At 42.7% G+C, this 20,767-nt stretch overlaps 1 protein-coding gene across 3 annotated transcripts in view; it reads left to right on the top strand.

Annotated features, from left to right (window-relative positions):
- Positions 1-953: 953 nt before the first annotated feature.
- CCDC170 (coiled-coil domain containing 170) overlaps positions 954-20,767 on the top strand; it is a 79,306-nt gene continuing 59,492 nt past the window's right edge. For 2 of the 3 annotated variants that reach the window (XM_038397229.2, XM_043511209.1), the window contains exons 1-4: positions 1,000-1,287; positions 5,058-5,134; positions 12,298-12,325; positions 18,452-18,580. In XM_038397229.2, coding sequence (XP_038253157.2) covers positions 1,015-1,287; positions 5,058-5,134; positions 12,298-12,325; positions 18,452-18,580 — 507 coding nt within the window. In that variant the 5' untranslated portion in view covers positions 1,000-1,014. Of the gene's footprint in view, positions 1,288-5,057; positions 5,135-12,297; positions 12,326-18,451; positions 18,581-20,767 lie in introns of all 3 variants that reach the window. The other variant, XM_043511210.1, reaches the window with a different exon arrangement.

Raw genomic sequence — 20,767 nt, forward strand, 5'->3', positions numbered from 1 at the left:
CAGGGCTTTGGGCTCCATTCCCTGGCTGTTAGCTGGTGGGCTGTGGCTTTGCCACAATTGCCCCTGGCCCCTGCTGCCTCCCCTAATCCCCTGCTGCTTCTGTAACCACTTCTCCATCCAGGGCTTAATTTGTCCTGGGGCTTGCCAGGACTGAGCAAGTCTGCCGTGAAAAGTGATATTTGTATGCTTGTTAATATCACTTTTCACAGTAGATTTACTAGTTAGCAAGTCTTAAAAAAAACAAACCCAACCCAAACAAAGCAAAACAAACAATAAGAAAAAAGACAAGAACGTACAAAGCACCTTCTCAAAAAGAAAAGGAGGACTTGCGGCACCTTAGAGACTAACACATTTATTTGAGCATAAGATTTCCTGAGCTACAGCTCACTTCATGGGATGCATTACGAAGGAATTAGTAGGAATGCATCCGATGCAGTGAGCTGTAGCTCACGAAAGCTTATGCTCAAATAAATGTGTTAGTCTCTGAGGTGCCACAAGTCCTCCTTTTCTGTTTGCGAATACAGACTAGCACGGCTGCTACTCTGAAAGCACCTTCTGTTTCTATTCTGTTTAGGCCAGTAAAGACTAGAGACAGCTGTGCATTGCTTTTATTCCTGAGTGCAAAGACAGGAACACACTACAATGATCTGACATGTGTACGGGCACATTAATTTGTTTTTCCTAAAGTTAATTAAGTCTTCCAGGAAAACGTGTCAGAGTGGCCACCAAAACACTGGCTGCGAAAACGCCTGGTCCAGCCTGCCCCGCTTCGCATCGCCGGCCAGTGCCCCCCGGCCACAGGGGGGGGGCGCGGCGGAGCTAGGTGGGGCAGGAGCACCCGGCGACCGGCGCCCCCTCGGGCGGCTGCGGTGCGCAGAGCAGCTGGGTGGCGCCTGCTGGGGGAGCTGCAGCGGCCCCGGTGCCCGCCGCCGAGCCCAGCGCGCGGCCAGCACCCGCCTGAGGCCGCGCGGCCCGGGGGCAGCCCCGCCTCGGCCACGCCGACAGGGCAGCGCGATGTGGACACTTCTCGCGGCAGCGGCGGAAGCTCTGCCTCCTCAGTGTACGCGTCGCCATGGCGACCGCGGCCTGGGTAACGTTCGGCGCTGCTGGCCGGGGGCGCGAGGAGGGAGCGGCGGGGCGGGTTCCAATGGAACGGGCCGGAGCAGATCCCCGGGGAACATGAGCCGCGGCAGCTCCAGCAGCGGCGACGGCAGGTCGCGCGCAGGGGCCGCCAGCTCCCGGCTCATTGACGTGACCGGCAACGCGGCGCTGCTGCCCGCCGCGGAGGTACGGAGCCGCGTCCCTGCCCGATTTGCGCTGGCTGCGGGGCAGAGCCGGGCTTGGACGCAGCGTCCCGCCGCCTCCTGTTCCTATCAAGCTGCGCTGCCTGGGGCCAACTCCCTGCTCTTCTCTGCGCTCAGCGTCCCCTTTCTCCGGGATCTCGCTGCTCCGTGGGGTCCTAAGGCTGGCCAGGGGGGCGCTTCCTAGGCAGGCTGCATGTGGGGGGGTCGGGATGGACTGAGCAGCGGAGCTCCCATCTAGTTCCCTGGCCCTAGCCCGCTGCAGAGCCGCGTTGGCAGGCACCCCTCTCGGGAGCTTGGCCGCCTAGTTCCAGGGTGTCCCCCTCCTTGTGCCAGAACGAGGAGTTTATGCACAGTTGTAGAGTCACACTGTGAGTCGGAAGAAACATTCCTAAAGAGCAACAGGAGTGCAGAGAACAAGAGGGGGGAAAGGGCTTTAGGGAGCCATCTCTGGGGCTAGGGAGCTGGGCTTTGACTGCAGGGGCCTGGGGACCTGGAGGTAGCCAAGTGCCCTGCTGCTGATCAGTGCACTCTAGTACCCCAGGCTTGCTCCCAATTGCTGTCTCTCTCCCCCCCTCCCAGGTGTTAGGTGGTGCGGTCCTACCTACAAAAAGAAAAGGAGTACTTGTGGCACCTTAGAGACTAACAAATTTGTTAGTCTCTAAGATGCCACAAGTACTCCTTTTCTTTTTGCGAATACAGACTAACACGGCTGCTACTCTGTTCCTACCTACAGTGACAGAAAAGCTGTGCCTCTGCTACAGGACTGTGCCCATAGCTATGCCAGTAGCGTCTCCATAGTGTAAATGTAATCTGAATCACAGGTGGTGCACCAGAAGAAGCAGCTGCTTCTCATTGGAGGGAGGCACAAATATGGGCTGGGGAGCAGAACCAAAGGCTAGAGCTGAGCAGCAGAACTCCTGGCTGACTCTGGCCTTTGCTGCAGGTCCTCAGCCTCACCGTAGGGTCCCAATGAGCATCCCAACCTCCTCATCCCCATTTTAACTGATCCTTTACTAATCAAGCACCTTTTGTCACAAGATATTTACTTAAAATTTTTAAATAACCCCACAACCCTCCCCAAATTAAAAAAGGCATCAACCTGCATTTCTTTGTAATTTTATGTTCCTTTCAAATATGTTTCTGTACTAGCTGTATGCAGCTGTGACACCTAGGTTTTAACCCTTACTCTAGTAAGGATGAGTATACTCTCTCTCAGTTGAAGACTTGCTACCCCTTTATTGCCTGTGCCATTTCTGAAAACCATTCTCCATCCTGACTCTTATGATGTGTGCTGCCACCTATGCCACATATTTCAAGGAGTGGCTTTTTTTAGTCTCTGGAAGATCTGTGGGTTTAAGAGGTGTAACAGCAAATGCATGCCTAGATGATTTCCTACAGAAAGGAGGTGAGATAGATTGAAGATCTTCTGTACACACTACTAACACTGTACTCCTTGCAGATGATTGACCTTGCCTAGTTTATCTCATGGTAAAACTACAATGTCCTCTCTTCTCTGGGATTTTACAGTGGGGTTGCTAATGCGTATTAATTATCATGTGGCAAAACACACCCTTGTTTAGCAATGAAGACAAAGCCTTAGACAAGAACATGCAATCCAGCTCACCTAAGAGCTGATAGAAACGCTACCTGTTCTAGTGGCTCCCTGATGTAGTGGTTCTCAGACCGTGGTTCCATCGCATAAGAGGATCTGCAAAGACTTTCTACAGATCCTTGGCAGTTCCAAGGTTCATATTTTTGTGTGTAGAATTTCTTTGCCTCTTTTCGAATCCATCCCTGTTTCTAGATACTGCTAAACCAGCATTTCTAGACTGAGTTCACTTTCATCTCCAGTTTTAAAATATACTTTTGAAGAATTATTTCATTTTTTCCCCATTGAAAGCCTCCAGATTGATACACACATCAGGAATAAAAAAAATAAATAAAAAAATCTTGGATGAAGATGCTCCTGAAGTCAGTGACAGAGGATTTACAAACTTGGGAAAAAAGCTAATCCTTGATTTTAACACCAGCAAAATTAGAAGTGAGGAGGGTCTGTGCAGTTTTAATTGCAATTAATGTGTTTGAGATGGGGCATGAATTTTGGAAAAGTTTGGGCATAGTTTCTTCAAGTTCAAGAAATTCTAGTCTAGTGCCTTCATCCTGATGTTTCCAAGACGGAATGGTTAATTTCTAAGTGCCTCAAAGCTGTCCTATTGATCTGTTAGTCAGTTTTCAGACATTTCAGAGGGGAAAAAAGATAGCTTTTTATTTAATTACTTGTTTCTGTGGAGGATTAGTGACATTAATTTTAATACTGCAAAATGCAACTACAAGTTCCCTTTTTGTTTCAGTTTTTAGTTTCACCTCATCATTTTGTCAATTTTAACAGCTGCATTACTTCATATACTACAAAGCAGTAGAGATATTTGGTTCAATGATTTAAATAAAGTCTGACTGATCATTAAAACTTATCTTTACAAATTCAAGGACAAAAATTTTTCTTATTAAATGTTGCAAAAGGGAGTATCTTCAGTGTGCTAGGAATTTACTTGCGTTATCCAAGGCTTTTCTTCATTGCGTTTCTTTATCATTCTTCCAACTCATTCCTTTGAAACTGTGGTATGATGGCTTTGATGTGAAGTTAAAGGTGAGGCTCAAGGATATTACTTGGAAATGAAACCAATTGCCTGCTAAAGGAATAGCAAAAAGTGTAGTTAATATAAAAGTCCATCATTTTAACAATACTTTGTTCAGTAGGAAAAACAGCCATTAATAGGTGATACTCAGCTATTCACTTTGATTTTTGTTAACAGTGGGATGTGATTTTTGTATTGCACTAAATTGTTTTGTTGCTCTGCTTAGAATTTTTGTTTTTTCAACATTCTGAAGTCTGTTGCCATTTTAGTAAATACAGCTTTCAACCTGTTAGAAAACTGTTTTCAGTAGCATGAATTTTTAATATTTTAGAATTGATAGTAAAAAAAATAAATATAAAAAATGATCTTTAATTAGGTGACTTCTAAATGAAGAACATACTTTAAATTACTTTTACAGGTATTGCAAAAGTATATGTAATAATTGTGACTGATCAGAGCTGGTGGAGTAGAGAGAGATGTGGGATTGGACCCTTAAAATTTATACTGTGCGCAAGCCAACTAGATATTCATAAGTATATATCTGTTCAGTGTAATGCAAGACATAGAAGGCATGAGACAAAGAGGATATTAGAATAGAATATTGACATTGTTAGAATGTCCATCACCTTTGCGGTCTTTCCTCCATTTACAAATCTCTCATTAATATTAATTTATTCTACAAAGCCTTATACTGTTGTCCACAACCAATAGATAAAGCAAACAAGTGAAACTGCATGTGAGCAAGCAGTGATTTTCTGCACAGTAATTTGCTTTTGCTTCATTTCATTCCTCTGACTCTTTGTCTGCTGGCAGCAAGATCTGAACTCTGTTTCCATATTTGTTTTTTAAAGCATATAAAACATGTTGATCTCAAAGTAATTACAACTAATAAATTTTTCAGCTTTTCTACAGCATTTATTTTACAAAACTGTTGAAACAAAGCAGCAGGGGGACCCATTTCACCAATTTTTTTCTTTTTACTTCATCCCTTAATTAATCAAGTCTTTACCAGAAGATGTAAGAAGTTGTTATAAAAGCTGAAATACCAATATTTTTATAATTGTCTTGAGATAACTGCTGTTCTTAACAATGGTAAACAGTTATTTATCACATTTAGGTTCAAGATCAACTCACCATAATGAAGAGACAAGTGGAAGAGAGAGTGAATTTAAATGCTATCTGTAGTGTTGGAAGGTAAAAATAACATTTTGGTTGCCATGTGACTTTGTTTTGAGCATATTAAACAACTTTGAATTAGGCTTGTTATTAAATAAACAATGGTGGAGAATGATGTCTAACAACATCTTATAATGACTACAGCAGATTGGGCAGGATTTATCTTCAGAATAGAAACACTGAAAATGCCAGAAGTAATTGATTTTATTCACCTGGACTATTGTTTTTAGGTTATGCTTGTTTCAGAAAAGATACCGTAATGTTAGAAAAAGTCCAGAGAAGCACATGAAAAATAATCAGAGGATTGTCAGGAATTACAAACTAAAAGTTAGGTCTGTTTGGAAAGGAGAAGACTAACTGGGCAGGTGGACTTGATTGTGATGATGAAGGATATAGTGAAAAGTGATCATAGAATATCAGGGTTGAAAGGGACCTCAGGAGGTCATCTAGTCCAAACCCCGCTCAAAGCAGGACCCAATCCCCAACTAAATCATCCCAGCCAGGGCTTTGTCAAGACTGACCTTAAAAACTTCTAAGGAAGGAGATTCCACCACCTCCCTAGGTAACGCATTCCAGTGTTTCACCACCCTCCTAGTGAAAAAGTTTTTCCTAATATCCAACCTAAACCTCCCCCACTGCAACTTGAGACCATTACTCCTTGTTCTGTCATCTGCTACCACTGAGAACAATCTAGATTCATTGTCTTTGGAACCCCCTTTCAGGTAGTTGAAAGCAGCTATTAAATCCCCCCTCATTCTTTTCTTCTGCAGACTAATCAATCCCAGTTCCCTCAGCCTCTCCTTGTAAGTCATGTGTTCCAGTCCCCAATCATTTTTGTTGCCGTCCGCTGGACTCTTTCCAATTTTTCCACATCCTTCTTTTAGTGTGGGGCCCAAAACTGGACACAGTACTCCAGACGAGGCCTCACCAATGTTGAATAGAGGGGAACGATCATGTCCCTCGATCTGCTGGCAATGTCCCTACTTATACAGCCCAAAATGCCATTGGCCTTCTTGGCAACAATGGCACACTAAAGAAAAGGAGTACTTGTGGCACCTTAGAGACTAACAAATTTATTTGAGCATAAGCTTTCGTGAGCTACAGCTCACTTCATTGGATGCACACTGTTGACTCAAAACCAGCTTCTCGTCCACTGCAATCCCTAGGTCCTTTTCTGCAGAACTGCTGCCTAACCAATCAGTCCCTAGTTTGTAGTGGTGCATGGGATTCTTCGGTCCTAAGTGCAGAACTCTTCCCTTGTCCTTGTTGAACCTCATCAGATTTCTTTTGGCCCAATCCTCTAATTTGTCTAGGTCCGTCTGTATCCTATCCCTACCCTCCAGCATATCTACCTCTCCTCCCAGTTTAGGGTAATCTGAAAACTTGCTGATGGTGCAATCCACACCATTCTCCAGATCATTAATGAAGATATTGAACGAAACCGGCCACATGACCGACCCTTGGGGCACTCCACTTGATACCGGCTGCCAACAAGACATGGAGCCATTGATCACTACCCACTGAGCCCGACAATCTAGCCAGCTTTCTATCCACCTTATCATCCATTCATCCAGCCCATACTTCTTTAACTTACTGGCAAGGATACTGTGGGAGACCGTGTCAAAGACTTTGCTAAAGTCAAGGAACAACATGTCCACTGCTTTCCCCTCATCTGCAGAGCCAGTTATCTCGTCATAGAAGGCAATTAGCTTAGTCAGGCATGACTTGCCCTTGGTGAATCCATGCTGACTGTTCCTGATCACTTTCCTCTCCTCTAAGTGCTTCAGAATTGATCCCTTGAGGACCTGCTCCATGATTTTTCCAGGGACTGAGGTGAGGCTGACTGGCCTGTAGTTCCCAGGATCCTCCTCCTTCCCTATTTTAAAGATGGGCACTTACATTAGCCTTTTTCCAGTCATCCAGAACCTCCCCCGATTGCCATGAGTTTTCAAAGATAATGGCCAATGGCTTTGCAATCACATCCACCAACTCCTTTAGCACTCTCGGATGCAGCGCATCTGGCCCATGGACTTGTGCTCGTCCAGCTTTTGTAAATAGTCCTGAACCACTTCTTTCTTCACAGAGGACTGGTCATCTCCTCTCCATGCTGTGCTGCCCAGTGCAGCAGTCTGGGAGCCGAACTTGTTCGTGAAGACAGAGGCAAAAAAAGCATTGAGTACATTAGCTTTTTCCACATCCTCTGCCACTAGGTTGCCTCCCTCATTCAGTAAGAGGCCCACACTTCCCTTGACTTTCTTCTTGTTGCTAACATACCTGAAGAAACCCTTCTTGTTACTCTTAACATCTCTTGCTAACTGCAACTCCAAGTGTGATTTGGCCTTCCTGATTTCACTCCTGCATGCCCGAGCAATATTTTTATACTCCTCCCTGGTTATTTGTCCAATCTTCCACTTCTTGTAAGCTTCTTTTTTGTGTTTAAGATCAGCAAGGATTTCACTGTTAAGGCAAGCTGGTCGCCTGCCATATTTACTATTCTTTCTACACATCGGGATGGTTTGTCCCTGTAACCTCAATAAGGATTCTTTAAAATACAGCCAGCTCTCCTGGACTCCTTTCCCCCTCATGTTATTCTCCCAGAGGATCCTGCCCATCAGTTCTCTGAGGGAGTCAAAATCTGCTTTTCTGAAGTCCAGGGTCCGTATTCTGCTACTCTCCTTTCTTCCCTATGTCAGTATCTTGAACTCGACCATCTCATGGTCACTTCCAGGTTCCCATCCACTTTTGCTTCCCCTACTAATTCTTCCCGGTTTGTGAGCAGCAGGTCAAGAAGAGCTCTGCCTCTAGTTGGTTCCTCCAGCACTTGCACCAGGAAATTGTCCCCTATACTTTCCAATAACTTCCTGGATTGTCTGTGCACCGCTGTATTGCTCTCCCAGCAGATAGCAGGGTGACTGAAGTCTCCCATGAGAACCAGGGCCTGCGATCTAGTAACTTCCGTTAGTTGCTGGAAGAAAGCCTCGTCCACCTCATCTCCCTGATCTGGTGGTCTATAGCAGACTCCCACCACGACATCATCCTTGTTGCTCACGCTTCTAAACTTAATCCAGAGACACTCAGGTTTTTCTGCAGTTTCATACCGGAGCTCTGAGCAGTCATACTACTCTCTTACATACAATGCAACTCCCCCACCTTTTCTGCCCTGCCTGTCCTTCCTGAACAATTTATATCCATCCATGACAGAACTCCAGTCATGTGAGTTATCCCACCAAGTCTCTGTTATTCTAATCACATCATTACTCCTTGACTGTGCCAGGACTTCCAGTTCTCCCTGCTTGTTTCCCAGGCTTCTTGCGTTTGTGTATAGGCACTTAAGAAACAGGCACTTGTTTGTCCTGCTTTCTTAGTATGAGGCAGGAGCCCTCCCCTTTCGTGTTCTCCTGCTTGTGCTTCCTCCCAGTATCCCACGTCCTCACTTACCTCAGGGCTTTGGTCTCCTTCCCCCGGTGAACCTAATTTAAAGCCCTCCTCACTAGGTTAGCCAGTCTGCTTGCGAAGATGCTCTTCCCTGTCTTCGTTAGGTGGAGCCCGTCTCTGCCTAGCACTCCTCCTTCTTGGAACACCATCCCATGGTCAAAGAATCCAAAGCCTTCTCTACGACACCACCTGCGTAACCATTCGTTGACTTCCATGATTTGACAGTCTCTACCCAGGCCTTTTCCTTCTACGGGGAGGATGGACAAAAACACCACTTGCACCTCAGACTCCTTTATCCTTCTTCCTAGAGCCACATAGTCTGCAGTGATCTGCTCAAGGTCATTCTTGGCAGTATCATTGGTGCCCACGTGGAGAAGCAGGAAGGGGTAGCGATCCAAGGGCTTGATGAGTCTCTGCAGTTTCTCCATCACATCGTGAATCCTAGCTCCTGGCAAGCAGCAGACTTCTCGGTTTTCCCGGTCGTTGCACCAGATAGATGACTCAGTCCCCCTGAGGAGAGAGTCTTCAACCACCACCACCCACCTCCTTCTCTTGGGAGGGGTGGTCGTGGAACCCCCAACCCTAGGACAGTGCATCTCATGCCTTCCAATCGGCGGAGTCTCCTTCTGTTCCCTTCCCTCAGATGTTTCATCTAGTCCACTCTCCGCATTAGTACTTATGGGGAGAACATGAAAACGGTTGCTTACCTTTATCTGCGCTGCTGATACATGGACACTCCCCTTTCTTCTTCTGAGGTCATATGCTGCCAAATTTCTTCACCGTCCTCCTGTCCTCACTGCGCAGCCTGCTCTGAATCTTCAGAACGTTGTACCCGTAGAAGGATATCCTGACGTCTGTCCAGGAAATCTTCAGTTTCTCTTATGCAACACAGGGTCGATACTTGTTTTTCCAGACCTTGAACCTTCTCTTCCAATGTGGAGACCAGCTTGCACTTTGTACAGACAAAGTCGCTTCTGTCCTGTGGAAGAAAGACAAACATGGCACATCCAGTGCAGGTCACAACAGCTGAACGCTCCCCATCCATATTACCTTCCTTCTACGAGCTTCCTCAGGAGTTGTAGTAACTACTCAGAGAAGCCGGCAAGATGTAAGCCTCAGTGGGCTCTCCCCGGGCAAACTCCCTCTGTTAGCCTCTCTGCCGTTTGCCACTCAGCTGGTTTGCAGCTGACTGACTTTTTATAACAGTCAGGCCCACTCAAGGCTCCCCTGAAACAAAGCACTCCCAATTCACACTTTTCAAACAAACAACCAATCAAGCACACAGTCAAACTGTCCCCACAACAGACACTCAGATACTCACCAACATAGCCTCCCTAATGCAGCCCTTATCGTACCTCCTCTCAACAGATCCCAGGCAAACGCTCTCTGTTAGCCTCTCTGCTGTTCGCCGAAATCAGACATTGTTTTCACCCTTTTCCATAATATGAAAATAAAGAGGATAAAACTGAAATGCAGTAATTGCAAAATAAACAGAAAATATTTATGTAAACGACATATGGCATATTGCCAACTCCTGCAATTTTATCACTAGTCTTACAATATTTGTCTTTTTTTTCATAGAACCCTAACTTCTGAAGTCAAGTGGTTATATGAAAATCTCAGCTTTATTTTTATAAGTTAAGTTTCTAGACTTAATGGTTGCAGAGAAAAGTTTCAAAATGTGAACCCCTCCCTATACCTGAAAGGCTCAGAAATCAGAAGGCAAAATAACCCCAAATTTATTGGTTTAAAATCATTTATTTGGGATATTTGGGAAAATATTTTATAATTTTTTGAGGCTCATGATTTTTGGATGCCTGGGGTTGTCAAGTCTGTAATGAGTTTATGGAATTGACTATGTAAGAGGAGTTGTTGTAGCTGTGTTGGTCCCAGGATATTAGAAAGACAAGGTGAGAGAGGTAATAATCTTTTATTTGACCAACTGTTGTTGGTGAGAGAGACAAGCATGAAAGATATTGCCTCACCCACCTTGGAATTCCTTCTTCCTCCACCTTAACAAAAGAGGTGCATTCAGCAGTGCAGAAATTGTCAAGAACAGGATTTCTCAAAAGGCAGTATATGCAACCACAGATGACATACCTGCTGCAGTCATGTGATACATGGATTGGTTTATCAGAGTAGAATCCATTATAACTACACTGACTAATATTATAAGGGTGTTACACTAAGTATTTTTGAGTTTTAGATCTCATATGCTAGATTTTAAAGTTTGAGAACTGTGGGTCTAGGTGTAATATTATTTTGCTTTAATATCCAACATTTCTGGGCCCTTTACTCCAGGTAAAATGACCAAAGTTGTGTGAAAGGGCCCTAAAAGGTATGGATTTGGCTCTGGGAGAATTCTGGCACAGGCACTGAGGAAGACAGCTAGTGCAATTAGGGAAGACAGCCATAGGCTGTCCTCTGGGGTACCCTTGCAAGACCTGGTGTACGTGTGTGTGTGTCGGGAGGAGGGGGAGTACTGTGACCCATAGGTTGTCAGGGACAGGCTGCCATGATTTCGACAGATCCTTTTCCCAAAGCAGTCTAGAATCAGGACTGTGCAAGAAGGCTTAAAGCTACATTAACCTCCACTTTCTCTATCTACACTGCAAAAAAGGTGTGTTCTTAACTCAGGTTAGCTAATCAACATTAACCAGCTCTTGTTAAAATATCAGTGAAGACATGGCAATTTAGCTTTTAACTTGAGTTAAGAGCTCAAGATCAACCCCTAACTGTTCTACAGGCTAACTCAAGTTGAAAGCCAAATTGCCATATCTTGGCTGCTATTTTAATCAGTGTTAGCTAATGCAGGGTAGATAGCCATATTAAGAACACACTTTTTTTTTTTTGCAGTGTAGACATACCATCAGAGGTGCAGCCCAGAATCTCACCCCTTCTATTGCCCTAACTTTTCAGAATGAGCCCCTTTTTAATGCACGTGTGTCCATGAATATGAATGTAATTAAAAATAGAAACACTGTCTGCACAACTCTTCTTTATTTTGTTAAATATGAATCTGGTATGACATAGAAGGTGAACCTTTGGGTTTAGCAATACTAGTCAGCTTATCCCCTTTTTATTTGTTTATTTAATTGTGGTAAGACCCAATAGTTCCAATCAGTCTTGAGACCCAGTGTACTAGACATTGTACAAATACATAGGCAGAACCAGTCCCTGCCCCAAGAACTTGCAATCTAAAAAGCCTAAAAACTGATAAATGGTGGCAGAAAGGGATGCAACATACAAATTACAGCTTATGGTTAAGGTTGACCCATGTCATGTTTATTGCATGGATTTTATTTTTTGTTTTGTTTTTATTTATGCCGGAGGGTTTAAGTGGGAAATTGGGTAAAAAAGAAGAGGGGCGAAATTGATGGGGTGGAAAGAGGAATGAAAGAGTAAAGATCAGAGGGGAGAGAGGAAAGGAGATGACTGGTCAAAAGTGGTCATGTAACTGGAGCAGAGATCATTGGCCATGTGAAGAGGTCTATCATGACAGTTGGTAGACAAGGATCTGAAGGCTGCTCTGGCTGCTGTTGGTGGGCTTCTGGTGGCTAGGGCCTTTGATGGACTGCTACAGAAGCTCTCCCTACACCTGCTGTCTCCTGCTTTTATACCCTTATTTTGTTGATGGAAGAACAGGAAATAGGTCAGTAGAACAGATTTATGAGAATTCTCAGATTTGCTGTATTTTGATATCAAGCTTTTTTTTTCAATTCTTTTTCTCCCATTTGTTTTATTAGAAACAAAGGAAGAACAGAGGCACAAAAGGTTAGTGAGTCATTTTTTATTTCTGTTGTACTAGCAACTGAAATGTGCTATTTGCTTTTCAAATACAGAGGAAGATGCCATCCCTGTTCTGAACAGCATGCGGTCAAAACAGACAAAGCATTGCGGAAAGGGATACAATGTACCCACTGGTCAATTAGGATGATGGGTGACACTTGGCTTATGGAGGTTGTTTTTTATTGTTTTGATGTATATTTCTTTATATATTTGTTTCACTAATATTAGGGATTTTGGGAGGGCAGTTGTTGGGGTTGAAGTGAGAGTGAAGAGTGGTGGGGAAGAGGTTGTGGGAATTAAAGAAAGATGGCAAAAACATAATGGGAAGAGACTGATGGAGGGCAGCTAAAGTATTGCAGTGATATAAAAAAAGAAAAGGAGTACTTGTGGCACCTTAGAGACTAACAAATTTATTTGAGCATAAGCTTTCGTGAGCTGTAGCTCACGAAAGCTTATGCTCAAATAAATTTGTTAGTCTCTAAGGTGCCACAAGTATTCCTTTTCTTTTTGCGAATACAGACTAACATGGCTGCTACTCTGAAACCAGTGATATCAAAGGGGAGGGGAGTGTAATAAGGTGATATGGTTCTTCTGGTGATCCACCTTCTTCAGGAGGTGGTGGAGCCCTGCATAAAACTACTGAAGTTCTGCTGACTCACTGTGGCAGGTGCAGCTTGGAGACTCAACCCTTTATATAAGGAAGATGAGAATGGCTCTTCGTAACAGGAAACTGGGGCCTAGGTCAGATAGGTCTCTACAGGGAAACCATAGGAACACCCATAGGCTGAGGTTTACGTTTTTGTTGTGTGATCGGCCAGTAAAGCCAAAACTCCCAAGAAAAGGGGTATGTTCAGATTAAAAAGAGTTTGTAGATTCTGTTCTGGGCATGATGTGTTGTGAGGGGGTGTCCACCTGCTTGCACTTGGGATGAAGCAGTGAAAGGTATTATAGCAAATTAAATAAATATACATCAAGAGTCCAAGTTACAGAGTTGAACGAATGATGATATGTGAAGGCTTCTCCTGGCAGCTACTGCTGCCCATGTAAAGGAGTTGTAGGAGAGGTTTCTGGATCCAATATAATGGGCTTGTTCCCCTGGAACTGGCAGGCAGGGGGAGGTTGGAAGGCGCTGACTTTACCCCTTACCTCTTTGGCTGTAGCTGGTCTTGGAATTTCCATAGTCCACTTGAAATTGCTGCTGCTGCTGTTTCCCATGCGGAAGGGACAGGAGAGGCATCTGTTAAGTGTGTTTTATATGGTTTGGATTGTTTTCATTTAGTTTTAATGACTTGAATTTTATTGATCTGCATTTGAGACACTTCATCTGAACTGAATTATACCATGCAAATCTTGGATGAGTGACCTGTTTATAAAACTCGCTTGTAGTTATTATTTAAAAATGTTATTTCATTTTGTTTGCATCAGCCTGTGGAGAACAGAATGAATGGTAGAGATTAGGCATTATGCAAGTGAGCTTTTCTGTTCTTGTTTGAGGGAGTGCCAGATCTGCTTAATATACTTTTAAAATCTCTCAGTCACTCATGATTAGCTAACTGCTTGGCAGTGGTATGGATCACCAGTCAGGTTTGTGCATACTGAGTAGCAAAATGTAGAAATTAATGTGTTTACTTAATGTGTACACAAATATACATATTCACCCCCCCAAAACCCACATGAATATATATAGAAAATCCATCTGGACATTAATATAGTAGTTCCAACTTTTCCAATCTCTGGTGCCACAGTGATCATTAGGAACAGATTGAGAAAAGTATTTAGGTGGCTAAAGATGCTGACAGATATTTAGGGCTTGGCTACACTTGCGAGTTACAGTGCAATAAAGGTGCCCGGGGCACACTAGCTCACTACCCGTCCACACTGGCAAGGCACATAGAGCGCTCTGTCTCCGCGGCTACAGCGCTGCTGATACTCCACTCGGCGAGTGGAATAACGTTTGCTGCGCCCTTGCTGGAGTGCCATGGCGCCAGTGTGATTGAGGTATTGCTTTACTGCGCTCTGATCAGCCTCCGGAAACATCCCATAATCCCCTTAAATCAGGTGGCCACTCTTGTCATTGTTTAGAATCGGCTGTAGGAATGCGGCAATGCCCTTTGACAACTCTGTTTCTGACAGTCAGCTGCCTATCTGCTCCGAGACAAAGCAACCATTAGTGTGGAGTGCTGTATGTGAGAGAGAGCGGTGTGGGGGGGAAGGAGGGGCCTGCTGCTGTCTGAATTTACAAGACAGCATGCTGACATGCTCTCAGCTCCCCCAAAAACTCACTTTCTCTCCCCCCACATACACACAACACACTCCCTGTCACACCCCATCCCACCCCTATTTGAAAAGCACGTTGCAGCCACTTTCATGATGGGATAGCTGCCCATAATGCACCGCTCCCAATGCTGTTGCAAGTGCTGCAAATGTGGCCACGCCAATGCGCTTGAAGCTGTCAGTGTGGACAGACGGCAGTGCTTTCCCTACTGCGATCTACGAAGGCTGGGTTAACTCAAAGCACTCTACATCTGCAAGTGTAGCCATGCCTTTAGAGGGATTTTCAAAAGTGCCTGAGTTAGGAGCTATCTTCCATTAACTTTAATCTGAGTTAGGTGCCGAACCTACTGAGAGAGTGTTGTAGATCCCTCAGGTGTCCGTCTGCATCTTAGCCACCTAAATACCTTTGTCAATCTGTCCCTAAATGAACAGTGCAGGTTTTAGATCCTCAGGCAGTAAGGCATTTTTGTATTCCTTAGGATCAGAGATCTTCCTCTAGAACAATACTCCCTTATTTTGTGCTGTATTAATCAGTTTGATGAGACCCCTATGTAATGATGTTAGAGAATAAGAGATGGTGATTAAATTTATTCATTTTATGTTTGTTTAGAGGAGAGAAGAGAAATTCACAGTAATATGAAATTCAGCCAGAAGAGATGGTGATATTACTATTTCATTTGTTGGTATGGTGGTAGTGCCTAGAAGCCCAAATCATGGACTAGGGCTCTGTTATACTGACTGTTGTATGCATATGGAAAAAAAAATTAAACCCCCGTCCTAAAAATCTGAACACATGGTGTCAGACAACCCATGGAGTAAAACAGGAGAGAGGATGGTAGCAGATAAGTGATTATACTAAGTAGCAGGCATAGTATGGTAGTAAGTACAGGATTTTGGGAAAACCACTGCCCTATGGAGGTGTAATTTCTAAAGCACACTAATGTGTTGCTGGGTAGGCCTGCTGGCATGCACTAAAGGTTCCCTCTTGTACTTTAACTTAGTGCTCTTTGAACCAGTATGTTAAAGGGCTTAGGGAACATTACAAAGAGATTACTCATTACCAAACTACTGTAATGAGTAATGTAAAATAATATACATTATTCATTCTAGTATATACAGAGAGAGCAAGCCCTGAAAACACCCATTTTTTGGACATTACGTCAAACAAAAATTGCAAAAAGTAAACCTCAAAATACGAAATTAATAAACCAAAAAAACCAGTCAACACAGAAGTCCTGATTATAAGCTATAATGTCAGTATTTACTCTTTCAACACCAGAGTATGTAGTTTTCACTTGTGTATGTGCTTTGATCGTCGAACAAAACTAGTTACTAAGTATATTAGCAGGGTGTTTTTATTCTTTGTATTCACTACAACATCAAAGCAATGAAAACTCTTTACGTTGTCCTTGGAAAGATACAGTGTTGTTATCAGTCTTGTGCTTTTTATAGTTTCCCCAAAACTGTGCCAGGCAGTTGAGTGACAAGAACAAGCCCTTTGTGTGTTAAAAGACTGACATTTGACCAACGAACAAATGTGGCATTATTTCATCTAGATAATTTATTTTGTGACTTTTCCCAAGATACTAATCTTAGCAGGCTGATGTTTTTCTAAACTACTAATTAAAATATGCATAGGAGAAGAACGTGTGTGAATCCATGTGGTGATGACAGTCATGACAAATTCCAGAGCCATGTAATAAATCACATTTATCTTTTACTTTTGGCTGCCTCATGTGTACCTAAATACGTTTGCCTGCATTCTACCCACTACTCTGTCACCCCTAGGGCTGCTAACATTCCTCAACTCTCATCAACTCCAAAGTTTTCTTAAAACAACCACAGACATGGTTCGACCTTTCCCCCTTAAATATGAAATTCACTGTTACTCCCAAAATAATGACTCTCCTCAGAAGTAGGAGGGATAATATTCAGTCTTGCACCAGTGACGGATTTCACTGATCTCTTGTGACCCATTGAGGAAACAAGAGCTTTATATAATTGAAAAGCTCTGCATTCCCTCTTTCTAGTGAGATACATAGCACTTGTTTCTTGCCTTAGTTTAGTGACCTATTATTTGCAATATTATTACCTATAGAAAACCTTTGTAGTAGTTTTTAGAGATTTTTTTAAAATATATTAGTTATAATTTTCCTTTCCCTCTTGGGCTTGTACATTTGGATTTAAATGATAAGGGAGTCAGACTTTACAAGCAGAAGGATACAAAAATCATATCAAAAGAAAATTTAAATATCTCAAAACAGTTGCTTAGGATGTCCTGCATAAATTTAATATCTTCACCACTTGTGACTGATGTGCATAATCCAAAAATCAGGCTCAGAAAATACTCCACTGCATGTATTTTCTCTATTATAGCTGAATTGCAGTGCCAGCTGTCAGGTTTCCTGTGTGTTTCTATTGTGAACTCCCTTTTTCATTTACTCATCACTCTTTCAAGTTAGGAGAGAGACATATGGACACAAAATTCAAGGGTACAATTTGGCATGCAGTGGGTTTGTTGTGGTGCACTGCCTCAATGGGAGCTCCTAGAGGTATAGACATGAGGACTTGTCTGCAGGTGGACTTCTTCAGACATAGTTATTCTGGAATAACTATTCTTGAAGAACAATATGCATGGACATTCTTATTCTGGAATAAAAGTGTCCACATGTTGAGTTAATCAGGAATGACTCTGTGGGTAGACAAGCCCAGAGACACCCTTGAAGAGGAGGGAGTGTGCCCTTTCCAGAGTGAGACCAGCTCTGCAGGCCAGTGTGGATTGTGTCCTATCTCTGTCCCCTCTGGGGTGTCTAGCTCTAACAGCATTGCTGGATGGGAGTCTGTCTTTCTTTTATAATAGTGCAAGGACCACAGTTGTGTTTCATTTTTGCATGGGAGTAGGTGGAGGTAGAGATAGGGGTTTTTTGTATGTCCTCTCCCTACTCCTTTGCATTCCCTGCATGTACTAAACACAGTTCTGCTCTAAGAATGTCAGATTTAATATTGTTTTAATCTATAATAACTACAAAATATGTCCTATCTAATGGGGCTATTGCCCAGACCCTGGATTAGACATAAATTGGAAGGCATGGCTTTGATTTCTCTCTTTTCTAAATTAAATGGACTTGTTTTACTTAAGCTAATTGGGATTCCTGTGATACGTGCTGCAAGGTGTTCTTGGACTCAGAGAATGAAAACAAAACTCAGGATTCAGAGCATCCAGAGTAGAGCATCCAAAAGCTGAACACATGTATACATTGTCAAAATGTGAGATCTGGTCTGCCGCGGAATGGGAAAAGTCTAAAAGCCAAGAGGAACAGCAACCAAAAGAAGGTTGTTGGGAGGTGAATAGTTACATGACTATGTATTGTGTTTTGATGCTTTTTAATCCCTCATACTACTCCCCCTCACTCGCCCCATATAGATATTTTATTTTCTGCAAAACTGTAAATAAGTGTGCAGTGCAGGAACAGAGTTGAAATACTGAAATAGTAGGGACACACAACCTCCCTCTGGCCAAGGACAGTCTGTAAAGCTTTCTTTGTCTTTAATGTTTAATAACTACATAAGTAACTTTGCTGCTGTACTCTAGAATTTTAACAATTTAACACACCGAGGGCCAAATTCACCGCCAGTGTGAGTAGAGGGACTCCATTGATTTGAGTACAATTATGTCTGTTTACACCTTTGGTGGGTATGGCATACCCAATGTTAGTGCACAGCATTTTCAGTGTGTTTTCTTTGAGTTACTGAATGAGAGGACAAATCTGAAGAAAAGTTGTTCAGAAACGTGGTGTCTGATGGTTCTCATTTTGCTTAACTATGATGTCTTCCCAGGGAGCTTATGATCACATTCTTTTGGATATACCCGTCACTCGAGAACAGACAAATCATCGGGCTGTGGCTGAAACTGCCCATAGTGAACTTGCAGCACTTCTGGTAAAGTATGAATGTGCCCAGTCAGAGGTAAGTCTTAAAGAATCACCCTCCCTGCCTTCCCCCCAAAAGAACCCCCTAAAAGTTCTTTTCCTGTTAATATGAGCTGTGCACACATTGCGGAGAAAGTAGATCCACTAATTCTCCTTACGGGGAATGTAAAATGTATCTTTGTTTTATTAATTGTGGGATTTTGTTTTTGTTTTCAGATTACATTTGTTCAGATTTGCCACATGAGTTTTTTTCCTGCTTATATCAGTTGCCAGTCTTTGCGCCATTATCTTGTTCATTAATTGAAGTTGGCACCAGGATGATTTTCATATTGTATTTGTTTGGATGTAAAATACAGTATTTCACAATTCTAACCAAAGTTAATATTTTAACACTGCGTTTATCTCAGTGATTATAACATTTGTTCATTCCAGGATTCCCATATTTTCCCACTTGTTAACATGCTCATTTTTTATTTCCATTACTGAATGACATTTAGTTGATCCAGTCGTGCAGTACAGGTGGTTTTTCTGTGCCAATAGAATTGAATGATAGCATCCTATACTGATAGCACTCTTCATCCAGGTGGCATCTAAAGCATTTAATAAATGTTACAAGAGCATGTTCTCTTTCTCCCCTTCTCTCTCTGTGTAAAATGCTTAGGATCTACCTGTATGATGCATCAAAATCAAAATTCACTATGCCCATGAATGAAATATAGCTAAATTCGTTGTAAAATCAAACAACTTTTAAATAGTTCACAGCAATGATAAGCAACAGTTTAGAACAATAAATTATTAATACTATATCCAAGTGAAACAGGAGTGAATGTAGATCAGTAGAATGTAATTATCTGAGCTGGACTTTGGCCAGTTAACAAAAAGTGCCTACCGATCTTTAATTAATGTATGTGATCAGTAGCTTTGCTTTACATTTCATCAGAAAGAATTAAAGAAGATGAGATTCTTGTTGATCCTTTACTTGACTCCAACTCTTAAATGAAGGGAGTAAATACTTTAATAATCTCTTTACTTACTGTCATGATGACAGACCACTTTATAGAATTTTTTTCACTGCTGTTTTTGGAAAAGGTAGAAAGGGAGTAAAGAAAGCCACCGTCACTTTCATCCAAAATACTCAAATTCTTGTTAAATTCATGTGTTGTTTGTAACATCTACATGTCCCAACTGAGTTCAGAGCCCCCTTGTTCTTGGTGCTGTACAGAGTCATAATAAGAGATACTGAATGGCATACAGTCTAAACTGACAAGAGAGAAAAAGGAAGTGTTGTTGTGCCATTTCTACATGGGGAATTAAAGCACAGAGAGATTAGGTAGCTTGCCTGTGGTCACACAGGATATCTTTGGCAGAGCCAGGAATTAAACTCTGATTTCCTGAGTTCCAGTCCAGTGCCTTAATCACAAGTGCATCCTTCTTGCATTAAAAGAGCACTCACATACCTTGTTTACCTTAGTTTTAGTTTTCATGTGGTGAGAGCTAACTGCCACATTTTGCGTATTTTTCATTATAATGGAGCTGGAAGCAACACCTAAGTGTTGCTTAGCACTTTCTATTGTAAATCCCTGTTTTTAGTTGTTTATAACTTTGACCATTGAGGCTGAAATTTTACTTGTCAGGTCTGCCTCAGGCTGAATGTTTCTGGGAAATTTTCAGCAAAAATGGATCAATTGTTTGTGAGAATGGGGCTAGGGAAAATACATTCTTTTGCCAGTGTTTAAAAAAAAAAGTTAGAACTGTTTGTCGAGAAGCTCTAGCACTTTCATACTTTGGAACAGGGACTTGAAATTAGGCAAGAGATGCCACCAGGGGAGGTGCCTTTTGCTGTTCCTATGGAAATCTACCTAATCTACTTGACTGAATTATAAGCCTCTGAAAATCACTGTTTGCACATGCTCTGTAGAGGTTTGTTAGCAAAATTCTCCAAACATTCTATCTTCACTGAACATTCTGCAGCTCTTTAGAGCTCTGTACCAGCCACAGTGAGCAAGCTTCATTCCCATAGAGCAGGGGTAGTCAATTATTTTTTGTCAAGGTCCAGACTTTGGAGGAAATAATTTTTTTTTAAAAGTATGATAATAAGTAAATAAAAAGATGTTGGGGTCTGTTCAAAAGCATCAGGCAGTCCGGATTTGGCCTGCGGTCCGCCTGTTGATTACCCCTGCCATAGAGCTTATTGAGTACACTCCAGCCCAGGACTGAGCAGGAC

The sequence above is a fragment of the Dermochelys coriacea genome, chromosome 3, assembly GCF_009764565.3.
Source record: "Dermochelys coriacea isolate rDerCor1 chromosome 3, rDerCor1.pri.v4, whole genome shotgun sequence".
Lineage (NCBI taxonomy): Eukaryota > Metazoa > Chordata > Testudines > Dermochelyidae > Dermochelys > Dermochelys coriacea.